This window comes from Varroa destructor, unplaced genomic scaffold (genome assembly GCF_002443255.2).
Source record: "Varroa destructor unplaced genomic scaffold, Vdes_3.0 BEIS01001055.1, whole genome shotgun sequence".
NCBI classification, from domain to species: domain Eukaryota; kingdom Metazoa; phylum Arthropoda; class Arachnida; order Mesostigmata; family Varroidae; genus Varroa; species Varroa destructor.
Window position 1 is genome coordinate 1 of NW_019212508.1, and position 26994 is coordinate 26994.

General features: G+C 42.9%; 1 protein-coding gene across 4 annotated transcripts in view; it reads left to right on the forward strand.

Moving 5' to 3' along the window:
* Positions 1–12: 12 nt before the first annotated feature.
* Positions 13–26994, forward strand: part of LOC111255205 (ras-related protein Rap-2a-like) — a 32965-nt gene continuing 5983 nt past the window's right edge. The window contains exons 1-5 of one of the 4 annotated variants that reach the window (XM_086976488.1): positions 13–13322; positions 15144–15281; positions 15857–16465; positions 21903–22145; positions 22534–22611. In XM_086976488.1, coding sequence (XP_086832614.1) covers positions 22546–22611 — 66 coding nt within the window. In that variant the 5' untranslated portion in view covers positions 13–13322; positions 15144–15281; positions 15857–16465; positions 21903–22145; positions 22534–22545. The remainder of the gene's footprint in view (positions 13323–15143; positions 15282–15856; positions 16466–21902; positions 22146–22533; positions 22612–26994) is intronic. The other 3 variants (XM_086976489.1, XM_086976490.1, XM_086976491.1) reach the window with 3 other exon arrangements.

Consider the following 26994-nt stretch of genomic DNA (forward strand, 5'->3'; position numbering starts at 1 on the left):
CGTAGCAGTTTCAAGATGGTGAATGTATAGGCAAATGAACCGGCTGACAGCCGTCGCTGTTGTTGGTGTTGATGATAAGAACGGTGGTAGTGGTGATGATGTCGAGGATGACGGCTACGATCGTTCCGTCTCTGTTTCGGGCTTTGAACCGTTGGAGTTGGTCGAAAAAACTATCGAGGTCCAGCGAGACCATTACACAGGACACGACGATGCGATTGATTTTCATCGTATAAAACGCTTGGCTACTTAGCTATTGGATGTACTATACTGGATTAGATTCCGCGAGAGGATGTGATAACGAAAAGTAGTCGAGTATGGGGTTCGACTTACTTGGTGCTGTAATTGTTGTCAGGGGAAGGCAAGTGACGTCGAAGCGCTTGAAACTGAAGTCAACGAGCTCAATGAAGTTTAAAGATTCTTCATCGACAGTTAGCTAGGAAAACTCAGCCATAGGTAGGCAACGGGAATAGCGTTCAAAGGCAGATATTCAAAAGTATTCTATAATGACGAGTAGTACTGCTAGAGTTAGTCCAGTTCGATTCTAGACCAATTGCGCAACTTAATTTAGCGCATGATAAACGACGTATCAGCCATTGTTTTCGGCTTGCTTTTACCACACGCTCTACCACGTAGAATGGTTCAACACGATGTATATTCCTGTTTTGTTAATGCTTATAGAGAGTTAGACCCGCGTCGATATCGCATTGAGCCGTCAATACTTCTATTCGTATATATTGAATTTTATTATATATATATAACAAATATTAATCGATAAAAGTAACAAGTCGAGCAGTAGCATCTACCGCCATCCTTCCGGTTTACTATCGACTAGTTCAAGTGAACGATCGATCGTTCGCTGTGCGACACGGGATCGAACCTTAGGCCGCATTGAACTTAATCTTCATTTTATCTGCCGGTGAAAAGCGAATGACACGGCAGATTGCCATCCATCTAAATTGATTCCAACGCTGAGGAGAACGAACGCGATCGAAATATCGCTGCGGCTGTTGTGATGATTCTCGTTTAATCTTCAATAGGCCGGCCCGGTGTCTCCCTGTTCGAAAGAGCAAAAGCCGGAGCTGTAAAAACGCGTCGCCTACCAACCAATACCGCTCTGTTTGCTACTGCCGTCATCAATACTGCAGCTTCGTCTACTAGGAGACGACGCGGCCATTGCCGCGTCTCTTTAGGGAGGGGTGCCAATGATGGCGACAGACTCCGATCGCTTCTTGGCCACTCTGCTCGCTTAGAGGGAACGGGCCGCTCCAGGCACCGCCGATCCAGCCAATGGCCGAACAACGCAGCAGCGGCACCAACAACTTTCAGAAGAACAGGAATCCGTCAGAATTCATCGTTTTTTTTCCTTTGCCGGCGGCAATTCTTCGGCGCCTCTGCTGTTGTTATTGTTGTGGCGTTAACGCTGTCGTGGTAGCATCTTCTGCGTGGTTGGTATTTTGCGAACTTGCTTGTCGTCGTCGTCGTCGTGGTCGTCGTCGTCGTCGTCGCCGTCGCCGTCGCCGTCGTCGTCGTCGCCGTCGCCGTCGCCGTCGCCGTCGTCGTCGTCGTCGTCGTCGTCGTGGTCGTCGTCGTCGTCGTCGCCGTCGCCGTCGCCGTCGCGTTCAGCGATATCAGTGGCTACACCGCAGTCGCACGATAACTGGCTGTATGGCTTTCAGGCAAAACGGCAGGATAGCCGGCTTGTCGATCGGCCGATCGTTCAGTCGGCGCTTCTGTTCTGCCGCCGTCGATCTGGGTCAAAGCGAAGTAAACGGAGGTGGTAGAGATAGAAGGCTAAAGGGCGATGCCTTTCACGTGATGACATGGATGTGATTATTGTAGTAAATAGTATTATTGATTCTCTGCATAGGAGAGCGTGACCGTAATGGCAACGGAACCACTTCGTTAAGAGCACCGTAACTAAAGAAGGGTCACGCAAAGACTGGTGACGTGAATCAATTTCTACTAGGTGCCATCATCAAATACTAATCCGTATCCTGTGACACAGATGAAGCATGTAAATAAAATAGCTGATTAGATCATATATCCATAGATGCGCCTGTGGAATGAGCTGAGTTGGTCTTAATAAAAAGTTTCTGTTTTAACTGGGTTCACTATAGCAACTGTCGTATACACGCGAAGATCAATAAGTGGTGAATGTTTGTTGACATCCGTCACGTTTGTGTGTTCGTCCATATGTCACAAATGTGTTAAGCAACCCTATTCGTCCACTTGCAAAATTATATCAATAATAATTGCCTAGTTATATCATAGATCTAGGTACGGTCGTGTGCCTTTTCTGCTGCCAATTCTTTTCAGTTTGCCGTTCGCTTCTGCGAATTCAGCTACTGTGCTGTGCATATGGGTGTGTGTATATGGATACGATGGTTTGCCGTCTCGGCCCTGAACAAGAGCATCATTCTCAGGCAACCTTTGACCAACCTACATTTTGTACCCTCTCGGTTAGGTAACTCAGAGAGAGGGGGAGCGAGAGAGAGACGGCTTGATTTGTGCGTTCGTCACGAATTAATTATTGTTATGGCAAATTTCCTGATGGTCACGAACCGGCATCTAGTCGTGCGTACGAGCGCGCGCCTATGTGTGTGCCTGTACTATTGATGTTTGTTCCATTCAACCGCCGTTTCGATGAACCAAATGACGTTGCTTGACTATAACTACTTCTGCTGCTTCTGTTGCTATCTGTGACGGCGTTATGGTCGTCAATGATGGTCAAGTCAAGGCCCGATAGGTGTACGCCTGCTCCGGTGTTCGTGCCACACTGCCGTGCCGTGTTATCTTGATAAACAAGGAAATACTGACCAAATTAAAACAGCAGTTAATTTCGACAGCCATCGCAGTGTTGCATTGCATCCTTTGTCACTCACTAGAGCACAGGTTACGCAAAGCTCCATGTAAAACTGGACAGAATTACGAGCCATGACGTCTATGGCTGATTGCATTGTCAGCGTTTCATTCTTCGATCAAGTAGCATCCTATTCTGCGACTCAATTCTTGGCGCGCAACGGATGATGGTATCCGAATAATGGTGAATACCCGCCACGATTTGAAAATCGTCGGTAGGTATTCTCGATACGTTAGTTGGGTCTTTTATTAACCCTATTTATGCGCACAAATTATTTCTGCGGTGGAATTTGGACTGGCTACCATTTGTCAAAATTATACCATTACAGTTATGAGGCGCTTGCGTCGTGATAGTCGATAGCGTCGGTGCCTTTAAAGCGTCAGTGGCACCGTGTCAGAGTATTAAATTGGCAAAGTTACCAAATTAGACGAATTCACATAAATCTACTAAACCAGCGTCCTTTGCGCTTACTAAGTAATTAGAAAAGACCTTCTCTATGAGATTTATTTGCCTTTATCAGTGACGACTGTGAAGAATATCTCGTTCAGTTTGCAAGGACACAAAGTATCGGTAGTAGATATATACGGTAACGTTAAGTACAATCGAAAAAGCCAATAGCCGGCCGCAGAACAGCCAGAGCAACAACAACGCGTCAATGTGTTCATATTGTTTGTGCGGCATACACAGGCATAGCCAGACCACATCCGGCAACCCTGTTAGCCGTTGTTCCGGGTCGAATGTAGCTCTCTTCGCTTTGCCGGCTGGGGGGCCGGGGGCCCTTCTTGAAATCTGCGTGCGGAGGCGATTCTCCCCCGCCTCCCCTTCGTTTCTCTCGGCGTCAGCACGGGCAGCAGCCGTAAACTGGCGTTGCTTGTCGGACGCAGATCATATTGTAGAAGATAGATGGACTTGTTGACGCGGTGTTAACATCGAGTTACACCGTTACAGCGCCTCGCTTCGTCTAAGCAGTTATAAGCTACAAACAAAGCTGTTTAGTTTAGCTGGCTGAAATGTCTGAGCAACTATGGTTGTGTATCCCCGACTACAGATTATCGCAGGTAATAGCACTGGGGATTCTGATGCTGCTGGGGCAGTTGTTGTTGCCGCCGCCGCCGTCTCTGCGTACGCCTATCATCATCATCATCATCGTAATTTTTCGCTGTCTCATTTTACTTCGTAGTTGATTTGGCTTTTTGTCTCGCATGCGCACGCGCCCTACTGAGCTTGTTGCTGCCCTCCGCCCCTCGCGCAACAGACGAGTCAAATCCACGAGAGAAACTTATTATCACCGCCGTCGTCCCAGTGTTAGCGGTAATAATGGTGCCATTTCTAGTGCTGCTGCTGCTGCTGCTGCTGCTGCTAGTATTGATGGGACCATTATAAGACGCCTAATGAGGTTGATGTTGACGCTCGTTCTAATGTTGTGGCTGACTGTGTGCTGCTCATGCAGTTTATTGTGTGGGAAGAAAGAAATTGTGTTATACGAAGAAAGCGACGGTATGCGCAAGAAAACCGACCGCTCAGAGGTGGCGATATGTTATTAGTGGAAGTGACGGTGCTGTTGCTGCAGCAGCTGCTGGTGCTGCTTCATGGAAGGGCAGACCGCGCAGAGACTAAGAGGGCAAAGGAACGAACGGTTAAAATTAAACGAATAAGGGCATTGTGGGACACGCTGAGACGAACAGCAGATACCGACTTCATCTTTTTCGGCAGAAAAATAAAACAAGAATTTCTTCGCTTCGACTAATTGTTGAAAGTTCCAACTGACGCGATTGCCATCTTGCAGATTTCGCCGCTCATTGATGGCCTTAGTCTGGCTTTCGTCTACTGCTGAAGTTCAACCATCTGCTGCTACATCGGTAACACCAGCAGCGGCTGGCGACCAATAAAGAGTTAGCGTTGTAGTAACTGACAACGACCACTTTTACACTAGCGGCTGATATCGGTGTTCTGGGGTGCCCATTCACGCTCGTTGAAGTCTAGAAGTACGCCTCTGACTACGTTAGTCTGTCAACAGGTGCTTATTTTCAACAGAAGACAGGCAATAATTTGAAGCTTTTTTCATATGTATGCCTTTTGGCCGATTTGCAGTTCCGTATTACTGCATGTAATATATTTACCTGTTCATTTTCTACCGATGGCAGCGGCCACGGTTAGAATAGGACGTTTGTCCTAGCTGCTAGTTCTGTTGCGGTAGGTGATAGCCTTTCCCAGTAGGTAGCAATGATTGCTACCGTTGAAAATTGACCCATCCTCCTTCATCGCTTACTGTGCTTAGAAGAACTATCTATAGTCGGAAAATCCGTCACATACTTCATTATATCCTCAGAGTTTTCGAACTGAAGGGTCAAACACCGAAATCTGCTGAGCCCTTTCGCTTTTCTGAAACAGGAAAGCTGTTGGGTGGCTTGAATGGCCATTGTTGCCTTTATTCGATATTGCGTTGCAGCAGAAGCTCGTTTTATAAGACAGGATACGTACCGAAGGATAAATCCCAGGTCGGATAAAATCCCTAAATCCCTTGCAATAATCGCAACGCAATCTGTAACTGTTATGAGCGTTTGAAGGTGTTCCATTTACAAAGTGAGAACGAGGAAGCTTGCACAATGCCAGTCAAGGAATGGGTTTAAATTTCGAAGTTAAAATCGAAGAATTTACATTTTTTCATAGAAAAATGAGCAAGTTCGTAACGTACAGTTGTTTGACAAAGGATCACAGTCTTATGCCAATTACCCCAAGGGATGAGTGGCAAAAAAATTAAGTTCGTAGAGCAGTCCATCTTAATTTAGCGCTTAAGTGTTATCGTTATTATACATTCAAATGATCTGTCTATTTATTTATCAACTGGAGCAAATCAAGCGTTACGTAATCACACCTAGTGATACAACTGTAAAAATAGTCGATTAATTTATGTCATCGCTAATGTTACTTACGATCAAGTGAATTTGTTGGCTTGGAAGTATGGTTCGTCTTTGCTATACTGCCTAGGCTAGCGTACCGCAAACCACCAGCGACAGTCGTATCTGGGGCGTGACAAGCGCAAAGGGCTCTAACAGTGCACCATAATTCTATAGTTTGAAGGTACATCGATTGACGAATATTTGTAGGCTTGTTTCTACTCCTGACAGTGTGTATCCGACGATATCTCAGGCTTTTCTTCAGGGTAAACTCGAACAGCAACCGAACCCGCAAATAAAGGCTGTTTGAGGCATCAATGACGTTCAGATAAATGACAATCTTAGACGGTGATGCAAATTGAACAAAGGCTTCCAGCTATTGCTATAGCATTGGTGTATTCCACTGTTAGGGAAGCATCAATCTTCTCCTCGATTTAGCGCTCATCCAAATCTAATTCCCTAGTTAGATATGATATACGTCAGATGCAGTCTTACCGGCAGTATGCGTAACATACATTGATTTCATCTCGCCCCTCCACCCTTCCCGTTCAATCGGTCGTTCTTCATCCGAACCGCAAACATTTTCAAAGTTTAAAAAAAAACGTCGGATTCGCTGCTTTACCTTCAGATGGGGGGACGGTAAGTTTTTTGCCCCACTCGCGGCCATGTGACATTCATATACATCGCATGACATCATTTGTGATAGCGAATTTGCGAGTGTTTTTCTCTAAATGTCAAAATCGGTGACAGCCCCTAAAGTCGCATCGACAAGTCGATGGTCCGCTGACGGTCTTTCCGTTTGGAAGTTATCGTTCGTCACCTTCTTCCAAGCTGTTGCTATTTTTCCTTGGCCATAACTGATGTCGTTACCCACTCACTACGTTTAGGAGCATTCCTGAACTATGTCTGTTCAGGATCGCTTGATCTATCAAGAGTAACCCAATTACACACACATCTGTTCATGTAGATTTATGGTATATATAGGGGGGATATATATATATATATATATACAAGGGCAGCCTTGTACCATTGTGGCAACGATAGTAGCATCACACGGAACGTCAGAAACAACAACAACAACAACAACTCGTCATGAGGATTATAACGAAACCGCTCAGAATACCGCCGGAGCGTCACGCCGTACTATCACATATTTATAGTAAGAATTTTTATTTTGCTCTCACCTTTGGCGTCGGTGCCATGGTTGCGTAGTAAGCTTGCTCGTTCACTAATTTAAGTTATCACGTCCACCCTCTGTTCTATCTTTTCAAATTGTGCAACATCGTAACCGAAAACATATCGTATAAACGTATAAACCCGTGATACGGTAAGCATTCAGATTAATGATTAATGGAGCAGTGAAAAAGCCGACAATGCATTTAAGAGTCGATTTACACACTCGAGCTTCATAGGCCTAGGAATATTGGCCCTGAGTTTGCCCCACTCTACCTATCGTTGGGCTCATTGATTTTATTCAATGAAAGTGTAGACACGCAGCTGCATGTACAAACCTAAATCATATAGAGAAGTACGACTCTGATCAAGACAGTATTGGCCACGTTCCGTTCTATGAATCGCTACCGCAGAAACAAGTGGTCTGTTTGCCCCTAACGTCTCTACGAAGTCTTAACTCTAATGCCTTTATTTACATATACCGAAAAGACGCAGTTCGTAGAGCGAAGATGAAACCGAATCCCGTTTTATCTCCGCTGTAAACAATGAGAACTACAATTATCTATCTCGCCGTCCACGGTTTGATATCTGGGCCTTAACAGATTTCAGAACAGAACGAAATACACGCCAAGTAGCATGCATGTCTACGTGGTTTAATGGCAAAGCCTTAAACTTGTGCGAAATGGAACTTGGGCCACAAGGACACTCTTATGATGATTTTCTGTTAGTGCGTAGTCAGCGTAAAAAGAGCCAGAAGGCGCCATAAAAAGCATGGGCCTGCTCAAATCTATATATATATATAAAATGTTTCAAAAATCCTAACAGCGATTGAAGAGCCTGAATTCATTGTGGTCGGATTTATGCCTCAGAAATAAGAATTTTTGTTTCTCGTGATCATTCGAGTGCATGCTGTATTTAAGCCGAGAATAGGAGAACTGTGAGCTTCAACAGGCACATCAGCCTTTATGAAATAGTAGCTCGTTTATAAAAGCGATTTCGATTATTTATTATCAAGGGTATCTCCTACTATTGTCCGTTTGGCTTGAGATCAGCTAAATATATAGAATAAATAAATCGTTGTAATTAGGGGTTGTGAAATGGGCAAAAGTGTCTCATCGGCGTGTTAGCGACGATGACGGCTTGTCTATAGATGAGACGTCTGAAAATTTTTTTTTTGATGCTTCTGATAGTTTCCGTTTATCCGCAGCATTATGGCTGAGCGATCTATAATATCTGATATAATCTGTTATATGATCTATTATATGATCCAATATTTATAATCTGTTTATTCAGGATGAGACATCACATGCTAGGCCTCAATGACCAAATTAGGTTTTACCTCAGGGGACACTAACAGGGTCCTCGTTTCCATAGGGTTTAAATCATCTGGCACAAAACACCACCCGAGGGTGATGAAGCTTGCAAAAATCTGCGTGTCACATTACCAAACTAATTTATATGAGAAAATGTCAAATTAATGCGGGGAACATATCTAGTTAACGAAAAATGGACGGTAAAAAAATATGACTCTACTGGCTCGGCTCATCATAAGATCACTCGTGATATAAGCTCGAAGAGAGCAAACATGAGCGTGGCCTCGTCACGACAGGGAATTAAGTAATAACAGGGATAATTATCTTCGTATTGTGATCAAGATAGTTCGATACATTATTGTCGAAACTAGCCACATAAACAACAACCGAAAGGACTTCTGCCAGAATCTAAAATCTAACGTCCAAAATGCCCTAGCAGCATGACACGTCATATTTGCCTTGTGGGGAGCATGTATGATTTTACCAGTTTAGATCGTTGATTTTATGCAAGCAGGATTTGAGAATACTGATAAGTTGAACTACTTTTTTTTGTCTTTGTCTAATATAAGGGGAACAAACTTTAAAAACGTACACAATACCGTAAGTTTGCTACATCAGCTTGAAAACTATTAGGTTTCTACAGTGGACTGTGAAACCCGCCCTAAACGTTATCGTGATCTGTGCCCTATAACTGGATTAATTTGTCTAACTAAGATAAGCACGTTACATACGTTCTACGAAAACTGTGATTTGACGTGCAATTGTTGTTGTTTTTTTATTACAGATAATGTTACTTAATATGACAAACTTCAGTGAACTATCGTAATCGATAGATGCAGCTATGGGATGACAATGAAACGATTCTGCAGGCCAATTCTGAGCCAAAATGGACCTCTATTGTATGGACAGGATTTTATTCATAAAATTATTGCTTGTAAAGTATGATTTTTCAATGAATTTAAGTCGCATAGCGGTGAATTGCATCGATCGGGTGGCACCGCTGTCAAGACCGACTGGCAGTTCATAGGCTTCTAAGAACTCTGGTGACTCTCAGTATAAAGCGGGGCCTGAGTGCTATTGCACTGTCTTTCGAAACAAGCAACATGGTTCAAGTATATATTACGATTATATCTATATATTAGAAAAAATATCCGATGATCTGATCAGCCATGTGGAGAACAGGTGGAAAAACCTGGTCGGTACACGCATGCGTAATGCTTGTTGTCACAATGTCAGGTTGGCCTTGGATATACCCCTACTATCACGACTGCCGCCCCCGGCTATTTTCTTATTTACGTTACTGGGCAATAACAGCTTCATCAGTAGGTCAGTCATCCGCTGGGGGGCCATTAGTTGGAGCGATAGCCAGCTGGCAGTGTGTTACAAAGAACAAATAGGTGATTTCCCTACAGTCGGCTCCATTAGAATGCACCGGTGGTGACGTCGTTCGACAACTGAACCTGTTGAGCGAGTTAAAGGCGGCCAACGCAAGTATATTATTATGTTATTCTATATCATGCTATATACGGCAGCAGAATCGCCAAAGCCTTTGGCCATTGCACGAGATTGATTCGTCAATCGTTGCTGAAGACTATTATCAAAGGTGGATCAATTTGAGCGACACAAAAGTTACAGTCTGTCATAAATGGTAAACGAATAAACTTACTATCACTCGTTATGTGAACGAACGTATTGCCGTTAATCGATTGTTATTACCGATGCTGATCCGGATGTCAGTGAAATAACAACATCGAAACTTTTTTCATGCGCCGATGTTGCTGCTAACGACGACCAAACAGCCGCTCCCCAGTACCCCCGTCCCAGGGGCATTATCACCATTCTGTTTATTCGTATGGTAGCAATGGGAACCAGTTTGGAACATGGGAAGGTTTCGCTATACGCAGTTGTTGTTGTGATAGCTTCACACTACTGCGTACGTCGATAACGACTAGAATATAAATAACGGTTTCCGCCTATAACGTTATTATATACATATATGTATGCATAATAATAATAAGTCATTACGTTATCTGTAGTAGTAGCGGTAACAGTAGCACTCAAAGAGCCAATTTAGTCTGCAGTTGTACGAGGAAGAAGGCAAAGACACAGTTTGTTATGCCGATATCGTATCACCTAGCTGTTACACTCCGAGCGGAAGCTGGAAACGATGGAATTTACGGCCGAAGTCGACGCCGACGTTAGCCTGCGTGTAAGTTTGCGTTGAAGCACTCCGATGCCTGCTAGGCTCGTGATGTTGACGATGATACAGGTGACCCTCGTCCTGCAAATCCATTGGGTCGTCATTATACGTGCCCATAAGCAGACGCTAGACTTTTTACTGCCGTCACAGACAAAATAACAACGTTGTCTTTCATAGAGCTTTGTTGCTATTGCCGCTGAGTGTTTTTAACTGTCTACTAAATTTTCGAAACGTCAGACCGTAAACCTTTCTCAATTAATGTCAAATATGAAAATCATTATACAATGATAAGTGGACGAGTCTGAGAACTAGGTTAAACGACTGGATCTGAGAGTGTATGAAAATAACTCCTTTCGGGTTATTAAAAGTAATCGGAATGCAATGTCTGTTTTGGTGCGTAAGTGATTACCCTGTCTTTATAATGAGAAAAACGTCAGAGAACGTTTGCGAGAACGAATGCTACTTGTCCTTTTGCTAAAGCCGTACTGTATAAAAACGAGCATTTTACCTATATGAGGTTCCACTAATGGTTGTAGTAGAAGGTTATGGTGTAATCGCCAAATAATAAGAAAAGACACAAAAAACTTTCGTTGATTCCATATGTATGTTTTCACAAATCGTTCTTATTTCCATCGACCTTCTTGTAAGATGCATTTTCATTAGCGTCAATTGCCATTCAGGCATCCCAGCCAACAGATGCATACGCTAGCTGACTAACATCCAAGTTAAAAAAGATATATGTGTATTTTTTGTCTTTCTCGAACTTGTCTCGTTTATTTTATGTATTTCAATAAGTTTTGGTTATGGGAAAATCTTTCAAAGATATTGACTCGCAAGCGGTTGGTCATGGCTGTTTGCCCCCTTCCGCAAACCGCTTCGTACCTCGAGAACGGTTACAACGACAATTTACTATGACGGTGCATTTGTGCGGATTATATTAATTTTTTTTTTCTTTATTTTTATGTGGGGGAAGCCGAAGCTGTGTAGAATAAAACTTACTAAATACTGTTATTGAGAACGCCCGATGGCAGGAGAAAGAATAGAATTATTAAGCCAATATATTCGTCAAAGGCTCTTCTATTCCGCGCCTGAAATAGGCTTATCGCACTTATATTCGAAAGGATATCAATCGAAGGCGTCAATTTCGTTAACCTATGCAACCCCAAAAGGTGCAGTTGCAGAGATAGGTAGGGCTATATGCCTAGAGGTGGGGTTAGATGTGTCAGAGATGGCTTATTTAGACCACTAATAATCTGTACAAACGAATCAGTCATTTGACAAAATCAGTGCGAAAGTGCGTTGTTTTTTTTTTCTCTTTAAAAAAGGCTGTGATTATAGCTAGTGAAGCCAATGCTTTGTAATTATTTACTATCAAGTTAGAAAGGTCAAGGATTGTAATTCGTCTGCCATAGATCCACATGAAGTTCTGTGAAGCCTGTTTTTGAATGGCCTAAGCATTGGCCCATCGACGAGTTGCAGTTTGTTCGTGCGCACCGTCCTTTCAAACGTAGCTCAATCGGACTGAAGCCTGTGTAAATTTTTCTGGCATCCTAAAGAACGGTCCTTGTCATGCGCAATATGACACATATGTCGGCAGTATTGTTTTAGTTCAAAAAATAATTGTAAGTAAGACGTTGTCGAAGACAATTATATGGGATACAGCGAACGGGAAAACATTTTTACTCTAGCTGAGTTCTACTCGAAGAACAAAATCCTGTAACGCGCGACTAGCGTTAGATTTCTAACTCGTGGGCATTTTAAATATTCTTGAAGTGTTATCGCATTAAAAGCAGAAGCAAAGGATCTCCCGGTAGAGAAAAACGGAGTGGCTTATATAGATCTTGTTCCATATAGCTCCAGCTTTCGTTGTTCATTGCTTTACTAACCGTCATTTGACACGTAGATACATAAGTGGTTCTACGATGAAGTCGTGTTTCTGAAAATAACACGCGTCTCGATCCCGTTTTTTTAGATCTCTCTCTAAGGAGAGGATCACGAGGTGTATTCGTATGTATGATATAAATGACATTCCAAGGATACGGGATAAGTCGACTTAATGTTATAAACATCCATTGAGCAGCTCCCCTATATTCAAGTAGCAAGGTTGTCTTTCTTAGGCCTGTTGCTAGGATTCGGCTGGCTGCTATTAACACCTCGGCGAGAGGTGTCAGCATAAAGCACATGTACAGGGTGTGCACATTGCTGTATATTGCACACCTGTATGAATGTATAGTTTTGCAGGTATCGGGCTGGTGTGTTCATGTATCATTAACTATATGCATCTGAGTCTTGGGTGGTGCGATACGACGATACGGGCACTTTTTTGCACCGCTAATATCGAATGAGGTAGATGAAAAAATTCTGAACCCTTCCTTACGCATTTCCTTGTTACACATCTTTTGAACGCTCTGATTCAGCGAGTTCACTCTTTCCACCTGTCTCTCTCTGTTTGGACAGCCCATTTACTTCGCAAGCGGCAATGGTGGCGATGGCGACGTGGTCTGGGTGGCTAATGCGTATTTCCTTGAGTTCGTTGTCATAGTAACTATGAAGATGCGGCCATCACTGGTTCAAATTTTCGCGTTGCCAAATAAATGGTTATTTTTTGGCATATTATTATCGTGCTGTTTCATAGGTAGGTCTGTTGGTAAGTCCAGCAAGATCCGTTTAAAGTGTTCCCTAACAGCTTAAGTACCGAACATAAAAAACTACTTTTACATTGACAATTGACTTTCTAAATGATTCCGAGTAACGGCTTTTGAGACGGACGATGACGACGGACGACAGGACAACACCTATTACCGCCATGGTGATGATGATGACCGTAGCGATCGTCATGCGCTTCGTCATCATCATTGCGTCGTCATAGATAGAAAACGGTAAGCTTACGGTCTGTACCCACAAAACGCAAGAATAAATTATTTCTAATGTTGTTGTTGCTCTCCGCGATAAGCTGTAGCTAGCTTCGTTCGATCATATATATTAAGCCGAATGTACAACTTGCGTTGTATATCGTCACGATCGCCGCTTGTGCTATTGCCAATGATTCTGATTATTGAGGTGTGGCTATTTGTGTGTTTACCTATCTGTCGATGTTTTTGATGTATGGCAACCGCAGAAACTGCTTTCATTGCTGCTTGGGACCCCAGGGACGGAGCTGTATTCGAGCAGTGCCTGCTATTACTGCCGGGGGCCACTTTTAACTATTTAACCGTCAAAAGCAGCAACAGAACGACGTGAGCACGGAGAAACAAAACATTTGACACTAGAGCAGATTATTAAAAAAAAAAAAAAAAAAAAAAAAAAAAAAAAGCTCTGTTAATATAACATTTCCTATCTGTTGTTCTCCTTCTAAGAAGCAGAAGGCGTTGATAACAACAACTTTTGATAAGCATCATAGACGAGCGACATTGCCGCCACCGCCATCAGCACGACTACCGGCAGCGTGATATGGTCGCCGTTACTTTGCCACTGCCGCCCCTGCTGCAATGAAGGGGCGCTCATGCTCGACCCGGTCGGGTTGTCAGATCGAGTTGCTTTCCGCCTTTTCTTTTTTTCCTTTCGTATAGCAAAGCAGCTACATAACGAAAACGTTCGCTCGATGGCTGCAGGTCGCCATTAGCCGCGACAGGCTCATAGTTAACCGAGTGCTGACGCCCGCTGCTGCTGCTGCTGATGGTAACAACGATGGCAGTCAACGTCGATCTGTGGGGCTTCTTGCCCCGCTACCCTTGAATACGCTACAGGATTGCGTCGTCTCGAAAAGGTCAGAGGTGACATCTTTTGGCGATGCATCGGAGCATTTGTTTTTTTTTTATTGCGCTATCCTGTGGCCGCTCATAGCCTCCAAAACGAAGGGTTATCGCGTCACAGACATAAATCAGCTGCATCAACAGCGGCAGCAGCATCGCGTAAAGGCAATAGAAGGCTCGGTGATAATGTGATATGACGGTGCTTTCCAATGAATTTATTTCGTTATTATTTAGTACCGTCATCATATAGTATTAACGTAAACATGTCAATAACGAAAGCAACGACAGTCGGCAATATCGGCCGTGGGTGTGTCGTATTCGCTTGCCTTGAAGCTTCTTTCCGTAATAGGCTATTGTCTTCCCCCTGGTCATCACTATGCAACAACAATGAATGTCATCTATAATATGTATGTATCGTACCCTTTCTTCGTATCGTGAATGATAAACCGTGTGAATGAAATTAGTTCATTTGCTTATTCAATGGAATCTTCTCACAAGCGGCCGCGTGAGAGGGAGCTGTCGATACGACATTCTGGTTGTTGATAAGCCGTTTACCTTTGGCAACAACAGGGAAAGATGTTGGCATTATTGATTTATCCACGGTTATCGTTAATCTTTTAGTAGAGAAATAACATTGCGAATGCGATATTTATCTATATAAATGCTGGACCGAATTCAGTTTTTCTGCAGTGATACTGTGGTAAAATTTTTTAAATGTGATTTCTTATCGATGCTAATGATTTTTCTTTGTAGTCTTCACTGTAGTGCACTGTTTAGCGATCAGATATTTGATCGGAGTCCTGCCTGCGAGTAGGTCTTCTCTCTGATTTACGCGGCTCATCTGTAACGACTAAGCTCCTGTTTGTGGTGCTTGAGGCTCCGACATGTCCTATTAAACTGCTCCGCGTCACTTGTTAACGATAATAACCTACAATGCTTATCTAACAGGCACATGCCAATCGACAGGCACACAAATGGAGAGTGGCCGTAACTTCTTACGCTGCTGAGACCCATCGTTATCATTACGGTGTACCTACTCTAAAATTTGCTCCTGATCTCCGAGTCCGCAGCGGTTTTGGATGGCAAGTAAGTAAGTGGTGCCAACCAGTTACTGCAATCATTACGCAGAACTAATTGATCGCTGTCTATAAAAACGTGCGTAAAAAGTCGTGTACAACTGATATATGTACAAACTTCCAGATACTCTGAAAACGAATGAGAGTCAGAGTTCGAGAAAACCTGTACGGATTCGATGAACCGTCACGCTTTACGTAACGTTTCATTCTAAATATGACTAATTATTAAGATTTCTTTTACAAAAAAAATATGAAGAATATGTTTTTTTTTTAAATTTTTTTTTCACTAATATTCTATGAAAATATTTGCCTTCATGGGCGCCGGTAAACGGTTTGATCATTTTTACTGGCATCATAGTTAGCTACCGTTCAAGTCGCCGATAAAGCACTCGCTTTGATTCCGACGAATGCCAGTTAAGAAAAATGTGCAAAAATTACGGTCAGATCATGGAAGCAGCGTGCTCTATTGCTGTTGCTGTTATGTTTATCTATCTTTTTCCTCCATTGTTTATTTTTCTACCTGATGGCTCTTTTCGTCATAGATATGTTTTCCTTTAATTCTTTCGTGTTCCGCTTTGTTTTAAGGTAAGCAAACGTATCGAGCTGAAAATCGACAAAAATGTTGTTTGACGTAGCTGGATAGCTATGATGATGATAGGACGAAGGGGGGGGGGGGGGTGAATCGTTCCGTCGCACGCTTTAGGGGCAAAGTGAAGACAATAAGCATTTCCCTGTGTTCCGCTAGACAAGCGTCGATGCTGCTGCTGCTGCTGCTACTGCTACTACTACTGCTGCTACTGCCGCCGCCACGTCTATATTATCATCATCATTGATGCTGTTTCTAGGGCCTCTGATGCCGCCTGCGGCCGCCTTCAGTTACCCTTGAAGAGGAGGACGACAACGGTTCTTGCACCAGGGTGTCGCTTGCCTTACAGCAACCTCTACCGTATTGCTTCTATGTTGCGGCTCATCTGTTGGTGAAGATGCTCGCGCGACGCGGACTCGTTCGCAGCGGTGACTTATGCTTCCTACCACCGGCGGATGACACTTTCAATGTGAACAGCGGCAGCGGCGGCGTACCATAAAGGCCTCAGTCGTGGTGCTGCGAATGTACTGGGGCTTTGTCGGGCTAGACTCCGGGAACGGCTGTTGGCGACCGACTGCCGGCAGGCGCTGAGTTATTTCGGTGATGGTGTGAGTGTGAGTTTTTTGTGATGAGACGTCTGCTCCGCTAGCTAAACGGCCCAATGACTGCAATAAAAATAATAAACCCATCTTTGTAGACCTAGATCGAGTTCAGTTGATTCATTTTGCCGTCTGCTAACGATCAAAAGGGCGCGCACCCAAAGGCGTTTATGGCGATGATAGTGACGACCGTGACGCTCCTCAATAGCTCAAGCAGGTATCACATAGTATTGTAGGAAGATAAATATGATCTATTTTTAGCAGCCATTGCTTGTAGCTGATGAACGCTCGCCTTCGTCTAGTCAGATCGAATTTTAGGTTACTTCAGCTTTCCTACCGCTTTGGAATATTAATATAAGCTATTACGTTTTTGCATTATAGGCCCCAACTTCAAAAGCCGTCACATTAGTATTAGCTCGAGCATTTCGTAATTAATCACCTGCTGATATGTCGACGTTGATAACGTAACGTTGATAAACTAACGTAATCGATAAATGTTTACATCTGGCAAACTGGAAAAAAGAATGCGGACAAATGATAATGATGTATTACCGTATCCGTTAAAAGTAAATTATAACCCTTAGTTTTTTTCTCCTAGCTTTGGTACTATTATAGAAAGGCTATCAATCAAGATTATAAAGTCAATCCCATTTCTATATATGGTTTGGCAACTTTTCGGCTGGCATCATATCTCGACAGACATGATGGTCGGTGCTGTCAATGGCTACTGCCTTGTGCTCTGCGAAGTGATATATCATTTTGGCTTGTTAACATAGCAAAAGCGCTGCCGGACGTCAATGAAGTTAAGCACGTCTACTTTTCGTCTTTTATACGCATACGTCACAGGCTACAGCTTCCCGCTGGTAGGATTATAACCGCCATGCACGTGGTCAACCTTATAGGCAGAATGCACGATGTCAAAACATTGTACTGCAGTACAGTCGAATATTCATGCTAATCATTGTGCCGTATGGTGAACGCTCATAGAGGACAGTGCCTGTAATCAGTGTCCTAAAGAGGTCCGCTAATTTATGCTAACCAATGTCTACATATCGATATGTAGATATAGATCGAAAATTTTACCTAATGTTGTTATCTAAGCTTATTCTTTGACGGATTTACCGCTACAAACTGCAGTATCCTCGTGCCGTCCCGTCCCCAAGTATGTGACGGTACCACACTTCCGTGCTAATGTTTTTTCTATTACGCTAAGAAGTCATTTGATGTAGAAATTGATTAATAAGTGTAAGCCAGAGGAAGAATACACTTTGTTGGAGAAATGGGACTACTCCTTTTTCTGTTGCTCTTAAAGACTAAAAAGCACATCTTCCTCCTTGAACGTGATAATTTTCCATAATATGATATTGGGAAGTTCCGTTCCTGTTGACCAATGTTTGACTGTAGTAATCCTGAAGTGACTCCGGTGCGCCGTCGAATGCGTAACTACTTACCGGCTAGTTGGTAGTCGTTTCAATGTTGTGAAATTCTAAATGATATCTTCCTCTTCAGTATACTGAAAAACGCAGAAGTAGGAAGAAGTTTCAATCGGTTCTCAAATGTTCTGCGTGTCGTCTAGAAAAACGCGTCCGTTCAACAATCTGCCCCCAGGGCGTACTTTCGAGTTGCGCCGACGAAAACCTAGATTTTATAACAAGCTACCGAGGCGACCTTGATTTTAAACGAAACCCCATTTTGTAAACGGGCATCGAATAGATTCGTCCAACACAGGATCATGTCAGCCCGACTCGTTTCGAGTCCTCTTTTCGAACAACACTCCCATCCCTTCCTCTAATAAAGGCTGTCGATTTTTAGTATGGTTTGCTTATTTGAAGCACATAAACCGGGTAAATATTCCCCTAATTGAAAACAAGTGGTAACTAAGTTCACTTTTTCATTATCTCACCCTGATATGAACTCTATATAACCACTAAAGCGTATTCCTTAAGCAATGCTGGCCGCTTACAGAGTTTACTTCAGTGAGTAATACAAAAAGTCGAAGATTGTTGTACGCAGAAAATACCGACCGTATGGCTGTACGCTATGTTATGTTATATATATATATATATATGGATAAGCTTGGAAAACAGGCAGGTCCAGTGTTGAAGGCGAAACGAAGGGGAACAGCCAGGAGGGTGCTAGCTAACTGGTATAAAAAGAATATAAGAGCGTGTACGGGTGGATCTATACAGATCTTGAAATGCCAAGACCTACAGCAATGCAAAACATGTTAAATAGAAGCATTAAGGCTTGTTAGCGCCGGGCTGGTCATACCACTTCATCTATCACGCTCGCTAAAAGGACAGCTGAAACCTGGGTAGTGTGCGTTTTCCTAATTTTGTATAATCTCTTTATGTTTCACCTTCAGGGGATCTATATATGCGACAGTCTTTTTCTGCTTTGTCCTTCTTATGCTTCCCCCTGGCCCTTGTCTTCACTTCTCAATACCCCCAGTTCATGTATTTGCTTATTCTCATCAATATCGAGGTGCCTCAAGTGGCCCCGACTTGTAGCAGAACCCATCGGAGAAAAAAAACCTGGCGAGGATGTCAGGAAGCTAAGCGTTGTCGTAAACCAGCATCACGAAGGAAAAATATGCAGAGGTTAGGATAGAAGGCGCAAGTGGTATCGCTGCTGCTCATACAAATGGTGGCAACGATGACGACTGTATAAGGATAAGAAAAAGCAGGCCAAGCGATCTTCGATTGGCTAGACAACAGCGGCTTACGCGTCTGTGTACTTCTCCTGCCTCTTAGCAGACAGAGCTAAGGCCGTAGCAACGATAGCCTTACGCGGTACTAACCATGAACAATTGCTAAACTGTTCCTGTTCTCAAATACTCGTGAAGTGACAACGTCTTCACGCGGTAGTTCTAATAGCTGCTTTTTGTTACTTTCCGTTGTCTTGCTACCATTTTTTCTTCTTGACGATGATTTCACTGATGATGATAGCGCCGCTGCTGCTAATGGCAATAAGCGCCAAGACGATCTACTTGTGTGCGCTATGGCCAACATTGGAGTAGCGTAACAGACCTCTGTTATGGATGGTATATATATGCGCATCATCATTATAATCATAGATTGCCATGGATGAATCGCTATCGGCAACGGAGCGTTCACAAACAACCATGGGACACCGGTTAGACAACAGCGGACAATGCGACAAAGGTGGTCTTTTTTTTTTTGGTCGGGGGAGTAGCTATGCTCGTTCGCTGGCGTAGGGAAAAAGTACGTAGTACATGCGTATAATTCTGTTCACGATATCGTTGCTTCCACTTCCATTAGATTTGTTTTCGTCGTCGTTGCTGTTTTCGCTTCTATGAAAACAGGTAGCCAGCCCTCTCAGTCATTTAAAGAAGATTGTCTTATTGGTAACAATCCTTACTATTTGAAGCTAAAGTTAGTGGCGATGGCGATGGTGATTTCGAATTAGGCGAAAAACGGTCCTAGTTGTAAACCTTTCTAAGTTGATCCGAGGTCACATGTATGCTTAGCTGGATGGTACAAATTTTGTGCGTATTTGACCATAGCTATATTTGAGTAGGAACAGTAATAGTTGCTGCGGAAACTACATAGTTCTAATAGAACTGGGTTTGATGCAGATAGCACACACATATTGAAACAGTAGAGAAGACGCTTGCTTGCTTTCTTCGAGTGAAAAGATGGACAGAGCGAAAAATCATTATGATGTTGGTACTGCTGATGAGTAAGTTATAGCAGTAGTACGATTTCTAGAAGTGGTCGTTCTTGTGCCAGAATGGTGGCGGGCCATCATCGAGCACAAAAAAAGACAAATCGGCATAAAAGCACGGGAACGAAAACAAAGGCAAACTTGTTCATGATTTCAAATGTTTGCTATCCCGTTATTTGCCGTGGCAACAAGAATAGTGGCAAGCACAATACGTCATCGACGACATCAAGTTGAACGAGGAACTCGACAAAAAGAGCGGCGAACGAGAACGAGTTATCTCTAAAGGCTGCTGAAAAAGGCAGACAAAGCAGGTGCAGCAGTGGCAGGACAAAGACAACAACAGGAACGAGGTTACTTCTCATTTCAAATTGAACCGATGACAGCGACGTCGATGATGATGGCCGAGTCGGTAATTCTGTTGCTAATGGTTCGTTCGCCGTGACGGTGATAGTGCTGATTGTGGAAAAACATTGGCGCGGTACCACCGACTGTTGCCGCGGCCGCGGAAATTGGCTCTCATTGAGATACTTCAGCTACTGCCGCTGCTGTTTGTAAAAGCACTGACCTCTATATACGCACCATATGGTATATAGGGGAAATCGTCCTGGTGATAAAGCTGCGATCCCGATGATGGTTATGATGGCCGCGATGAGTCAGGATCTTTGAAACATATATTTTTTATTCTTGAAACAGCAACCCTCATTTCCAGACTACTTACCGTTTTCGGCTTGTTGTTGTTATTGCTGTTGCTACTGCTCCTGCTCCTGCTAACGTTCGCTGGGTCTGTCCTGATCCCGTTAGTCATCAGACGAACTTCAGCGAACGTCCATTTCCTCTCCATGGAAGAAAATATGGTTTAATGCTATGGAACGGCCGTCTGTATCGTGGCAAAAGGTGAAATGATCTGAAGTAGTGGGTGAAACAACCACGGCATTTGATAGCGCGTATGAGAGCTCCACGAAGAACGGAACGCACATGAACAGGAGTTCGGAGCGTGATGAGCTACGTTGGATAATCAAGCAGAACCTCGACGGTTTCAAAGCCACACTTTTCGACAGAGTCGAAAAGAAGAGTTCTCTACCTGCGGGAAAGAATCTGGTTGTTTCGATTGACGTGACCCTCGCTCTGCAGACGTGTATGCCTTGCTTAGCGGGTGACGTATTTGCCTGCTAATTTTAGGGACACGTTGTGGTCTAGGTTTAATCCGGAAATAGACACACGGTTCGTTTCGTTCCGGTAGCTAGTCATTCGATGGGATCCCTAACGACGGTGCCGAACGTAAAGCTCGAAACATAGAAGCTTAATAGACGTTCTGCTATAATAGCCGTTATCAATTACTTTATATATAATAGTGATTTTAACTCTGCCGTATTGGCAGTAACCTAACAACGTTAATTATTAATCTTGAATTTTGGTGGAACTCGTAGCAGATTTATAAGTTACTAAAATGCAGCTTCTCATTGGTTCAGGTCGGCAATCAGTCAAGCCACAGTGTAAAAATAAGTGTTACAAATAGAATAATTATTCAGAACCGCTTTTTTGTGGGCTCAATAATTAACCATAATTAATTGCTTTGCTAACAAAAACAGTGGTAGCATCGGTGAGGAGCACGACAGCTATTGAAAGCAACAATTAACTTTCTATAATGAAACGACTGTTGGAATAACAGTACGTATCTATACACCGTGTGAGTCATAAGCGAGTTCTTAAGCAAACGTTTGTAGCTAAGTTGGACATGATAATTGTCTTTGTTTATCAGGCCCGTTATTCGGTACCGTTACCGGCACGCATGACCGGCTAGATCATCTGAAGATCGAGCTGGAGGCTGCAAACCTCCTATTTTTCATCTGGTATTAGCATTTTTCAAGTAGCCGTTTACAGCTGGTAAAAGGTCGTGAACAGCGGGACACACAGTCACAGAGAAAAAGGAGTCTAGCCCCGAAACAGGATGCCCAATCCTTCGGCTAGCTCACCTAAAGTTTGACGTCGTTCAAATATCAAGGTACCATCATTCGTCTCACCGTGTCTGTCTTCTATGAAATAAGCAGGAAGTAACCCAAACTTAGGTTGACTGTGTGGACAAATTTAAACCATTTTTCTTCAAACTTACGTCCTCTGCTCGCGTGTTCAAAGATTCGACAGCGTTCGAAACATAACAATCTATAGGCTAGATCGCCATAGGTATGGCAATTCGAAGGTAAAGCTTTTACCATGGCTATAGCCAGTGTTCATGGGGAAATCAAAACGACAAAAAGTTGTTTTTGACACGTTATATTCAAAAACAATGTTTAATGAAAATTTTCACTAGGTCAATTATTATACATGCACACGTATCGTTATTTTGTTGTTATTGACGCCTAATGTTTTATTTGTGTCTGGTGGTATTTTAGGATATCAAAAACATGCGGGAACAGATCATGCGCGTCAAAAACTCGGACAGCGTGCCAGTTCTGCTTGTCGGCAACAAGGTAAGAGCTTTTCGGTCGGTCTTTTATAAGTATTTCTAATACATTTACATCTTCGAGCCGTTAAAGATCATTCATCCTGTGATGTTATGTCTTCCATTTATCGTCGTGACGAAAAATACCGTTACCACAATAACCGTTATTGCTAACGTGTACAAGCGGTCGTCCGAGGTGCAAAAAAAATCGCGAAATAAAAAGTGGAGTAAGAACGAAGTAGAAAAATCTATGCCATGTATGGTCGTAGCAAAGTGATTGATCTATCGAGTGCCACGTAGCTTTCCACAATAGAAACGTCCGTCTTTAAAGACAATAAAATAGTTTATTTAGATTTACACTGTTGATTCGTGACGTTAGCTCGTGACATAATTTGGGTTATTGGTGATCTGGTTTGTGATGTAAATCGTAGTAATAGCATAGATATGGTATGACTGACAGCCGTTTAGAACGAATCATAGTTATGTGATATTTGAAAAGGAGAAGGAACGCTGAAATCTATTACCTTATCTATGCTTCGGGTGATTCAATCGTATGAGACGGCTGAAAGAAAACAAAATGTAGCGATACGTACAGCTTAGGGGCGCGATAACGAGAGGGCACGTAAACGTCTGTAACAATAGTAGATTAGTTGAATCCTGATTTGAGAATCTTTGCGCGCCCCGCACTTAGGTTACGCCCTTGGTGAGTTGTCTAGATAGACTTTAGAGCACAACCTGTATTGTCGAGATGGCGTTTTGTTAAAGTATTTTACGCTGGAAAGATGCATTAGGAATCGTTTTGTGAGGAGAGGCCCGAGAATCGGTGCTACGTTCTTAAAGAGCTTCGAAACCAGAATCCAGTGGGTACAAAATGTAACATATAGATAAGGTCAAGTTGTGGAAATGAACGGAGTACAACAGCAGTGTAAGAAATATGGACGGACAGCCCCTGTAGGGTATATCGCTCGAACGCAGAAAACCCTTCAAAACCCCTGAAAGGTTCGTTTGGAGTAAAAATAAGGCATAGATACTACTGAGAGATAAATGATCAACGTATGATCCCGTTCGTGTACTAATAATAAATGAAGAAATTGTACGCAGTTTGTTGAGTGTTACATTTATGAAATGCCGGAAAGCTGTTGAAACAATGGAAATGATAATTGTGATAAGCTTCCATGCATTGCCCAACAGACGAACCATGTACTTGACTAAATTGCATGTTGTGCAGATGGAGGTATGTAACGGCATACTATTGCTACGCTAAAACAATTGAAAGAAGCTCGATTCTAACCATCAACCACTGTACAAATATTAATGTACACGTCACGCCGTTAACGCAACGCATTCTAAACGTGGCAGCTGTTCGCGGCTGTAAAAGCTGCAGGGTGACATAAAAGACCACAGACACACATAGAGACATATACATACTTTTCATAGTCTATTTACCTTGTCACATACTAATTGCAACTTCCATTGTCATGGCCACTGTGACGACCCCGCTTATCTCTCTCTCGCTCTCTGGCTTCGTAGGACCATACGTCTACGACTAGCTATTTGTACCATTGTTTCGTTTAACTACCGCGCATCATCATCGTCATCGTCATCACTAAAAGTTACAGTAGGACAAAATCGAGGGTACTGTTATGTAATAGTAAATATTATTAGATAAAATAACTGATTTTGTCCAGTGATTGATGCATCGTTGGGAGGATGACACCGCGGATAGCAGTGGACGCCGGTGGCATTCGGCCACGACTGCTACTGCTACCGATCGTTCGCTCACTAGAGAAATGAAAATGTCAACGTTCAAATGATAAGAACGACCTGATGGTACAAATGGCAGGAACACTGCCAGGAGAAATGCTGGCACACTGATGATGGTTCTCTTCGTTCTGGTGACATCTCCAGAGGAGCAATCGTTACCACAATTCCCATTCTCTGCAACAACAAAGAGAAACAGAAACGCCGTTGTAAATAGACGCTGAACATAATACATGTAGTCACGTACTTGTGTGTATGGCGGGATATGGTTCATCTTGCTTTGGCTCAGTCGCTACCAGTGAAAATTGTTCTTCGACCACTAGCGACAACAAAATAATGATTTTTCTATGTAGAAAGGTCCCGCTTAATCTTTTCGTTGCTCTATCGCCCATTGTCCATTAGCCCCCATTGGCAGGTATTTGACGGTTTGGTGCAGCGTTCGATAGACCATCAACGACAGCGAATAGACTCCACTGGAACTAAGCATATTAGGGGGCAGGCGTTTCAGGGGAAGTGGTAACAATTCACAGTATTATCTGCAGTAGTGCGACATATTATTCTTCGTTGATAGACCTCTCCTTTTTGGGAATTTTGGCAGAGACCAGCTATTGTCTAATTTCTACGTGCTAGACGAACGCCTGTCGAGATTATAAACTTTCTTTCTGCTCAGTTCAAATAGACCGGGTACCGCATGGCAAACGAGTATGCGGCTGTAAAAGAAGCGGAACCAAGTTTTGGCGCAGCAGATCAAAACTTCGCAATAAAGAAGGAACGTTGCGGGCTCTAAAGTTAATCCCTGCCATCAAAAAAACAAGTTCTTCTGATTCTTCTGTTTCGATCGGCGTGTTAATGAAAAAGTTTGATGTGAGTGAGCGTATGAGGTCGCGAATTGTTATCGCGGCACATGATATCTAAAGACAAAAAAAAATTATCGGTATTTTTTGCTGCTCAAGATTGAAGCAAGAGCCCGTTTCAATTTTTCTCTAGTGAGAATTTTTCAATTTCGATACAAAACCTAACTGCTGGATCAGTTATGAGTGTAAAAATGCGCCTAATACGGGTAGCACCGAACTGCCAGTCAAACCTTACGTTCTGAATTTGATGTTCTGTGAAAAATACGTCTCAGCGCCGAACTTAAAAAAAAACAGTTCACTAAAGACAGTTACAACAAAACGTTGTGTAATTGTCGATAGCTGAAGCGTTCGAAGGAAGACTACGTTCTTTAACAACATGGTACGCTGGCAGCTACAAGCTGATCGATTCAGGGGTCTCTCCTTCCGCGCTCCGAGATGAGCATAAATAGTCGCTTAACAAGTTAAATTAATTGTATACTTGAGACTTTACTAAAGACATGCTTGCAGAACTTCAAAGGGAACATTGGAGCCGGGCGTGTGAGTGATTTAGGACCCAAACCTAAGCTGTAATCCAGCGAACGATGGTTATATATAACCGCCGGGAATTATAGTTCTACCATTTCGTTGAAATATCTGTTATTACTTAGATGCAAATCATAGGAAAATTTTGCCAATTCGGGTGCCGTACATTGTTAGCCATTATGCTAGCCAAGGTCCTGTTCTTGCAATATCGTTGTAGAGTAGAAAAAGGAGAACGAAGATCCCGTGGCCGCCATTATGACTTAAAGGGAGACACGCGCGTTTGCCAAGCTAGCTTTACTCTTATCCGCTTGAAACAGAACGATATAAATTAGTGTTCAGTGGTTCTAGAACTCAAATGGAACAGCTAATCAGTACGACGATTTTGAGGCTGACAGTAGAATCGGCCTATTATAAACGAAACTAAATATAGAATTATTTATCAATAGTTTGATTCTGCGTATAATTCATATTCAACAACTTCCGGTTATAATGAGTAGTCAATAGCGTTAGGCATATTTAAACTGTGGCTAATCTCTGAGTGAAAAATGAGTTTTTTTTTCATTTTTCGTTCGTCCTCGCGTATGTCAGTCTCCGGTAGCTAGGACAGCTATCTGCAGTACGTCAAGTACGTACGTACGTACGTACGTACGTACTTACCAAACAGACATACCGCAACAAAAACCTTGGCGTTAATGTCTGTGTAAGAATGAACTTGGTGAATACTATATTTCTACCGTGAGAAAACATCTCACGAAGGGGAAGTTACGTTGTTTTTCCCTCATTGTATTGACATCATTATCTAAAACAAAAGTTTCTTAATGTTGGCAGGTGCCGTAGGTCAACGAGGTGTGACCCAAATACGAATTTCTGTAATAGAAAAATGCTCTACGAAGGCTGTAAGATATTCCCGTAAAAGCTGTGCTAGCTACGACACACTGTACTTTCAAATAAAACGTCGCTACCTTGCGTCGCCATTCAAATGAACAGAACTGTCGACTCAATCAATTGACTAGTACTTAATTAGTATACTTATTAATAATCATGGAGCAATATACTGTTCACATCAGTATGCAATGAGGTTTCGTCACGAAGTTTGTGTGTAAGATGAATCTAAATGAAGAACTCTGTCATAGTCATAATGACGCAGCGTTTTAGTAAACTGAAGTGTTTCGGAAATCTTCTATTTGTCGTTAAAGATATTTAATAGCACAGAGAAGCTCACGCGTGTACATCGTGCTTCCTCCCTAATAGGAGTAAACCACTTACTGTGAATC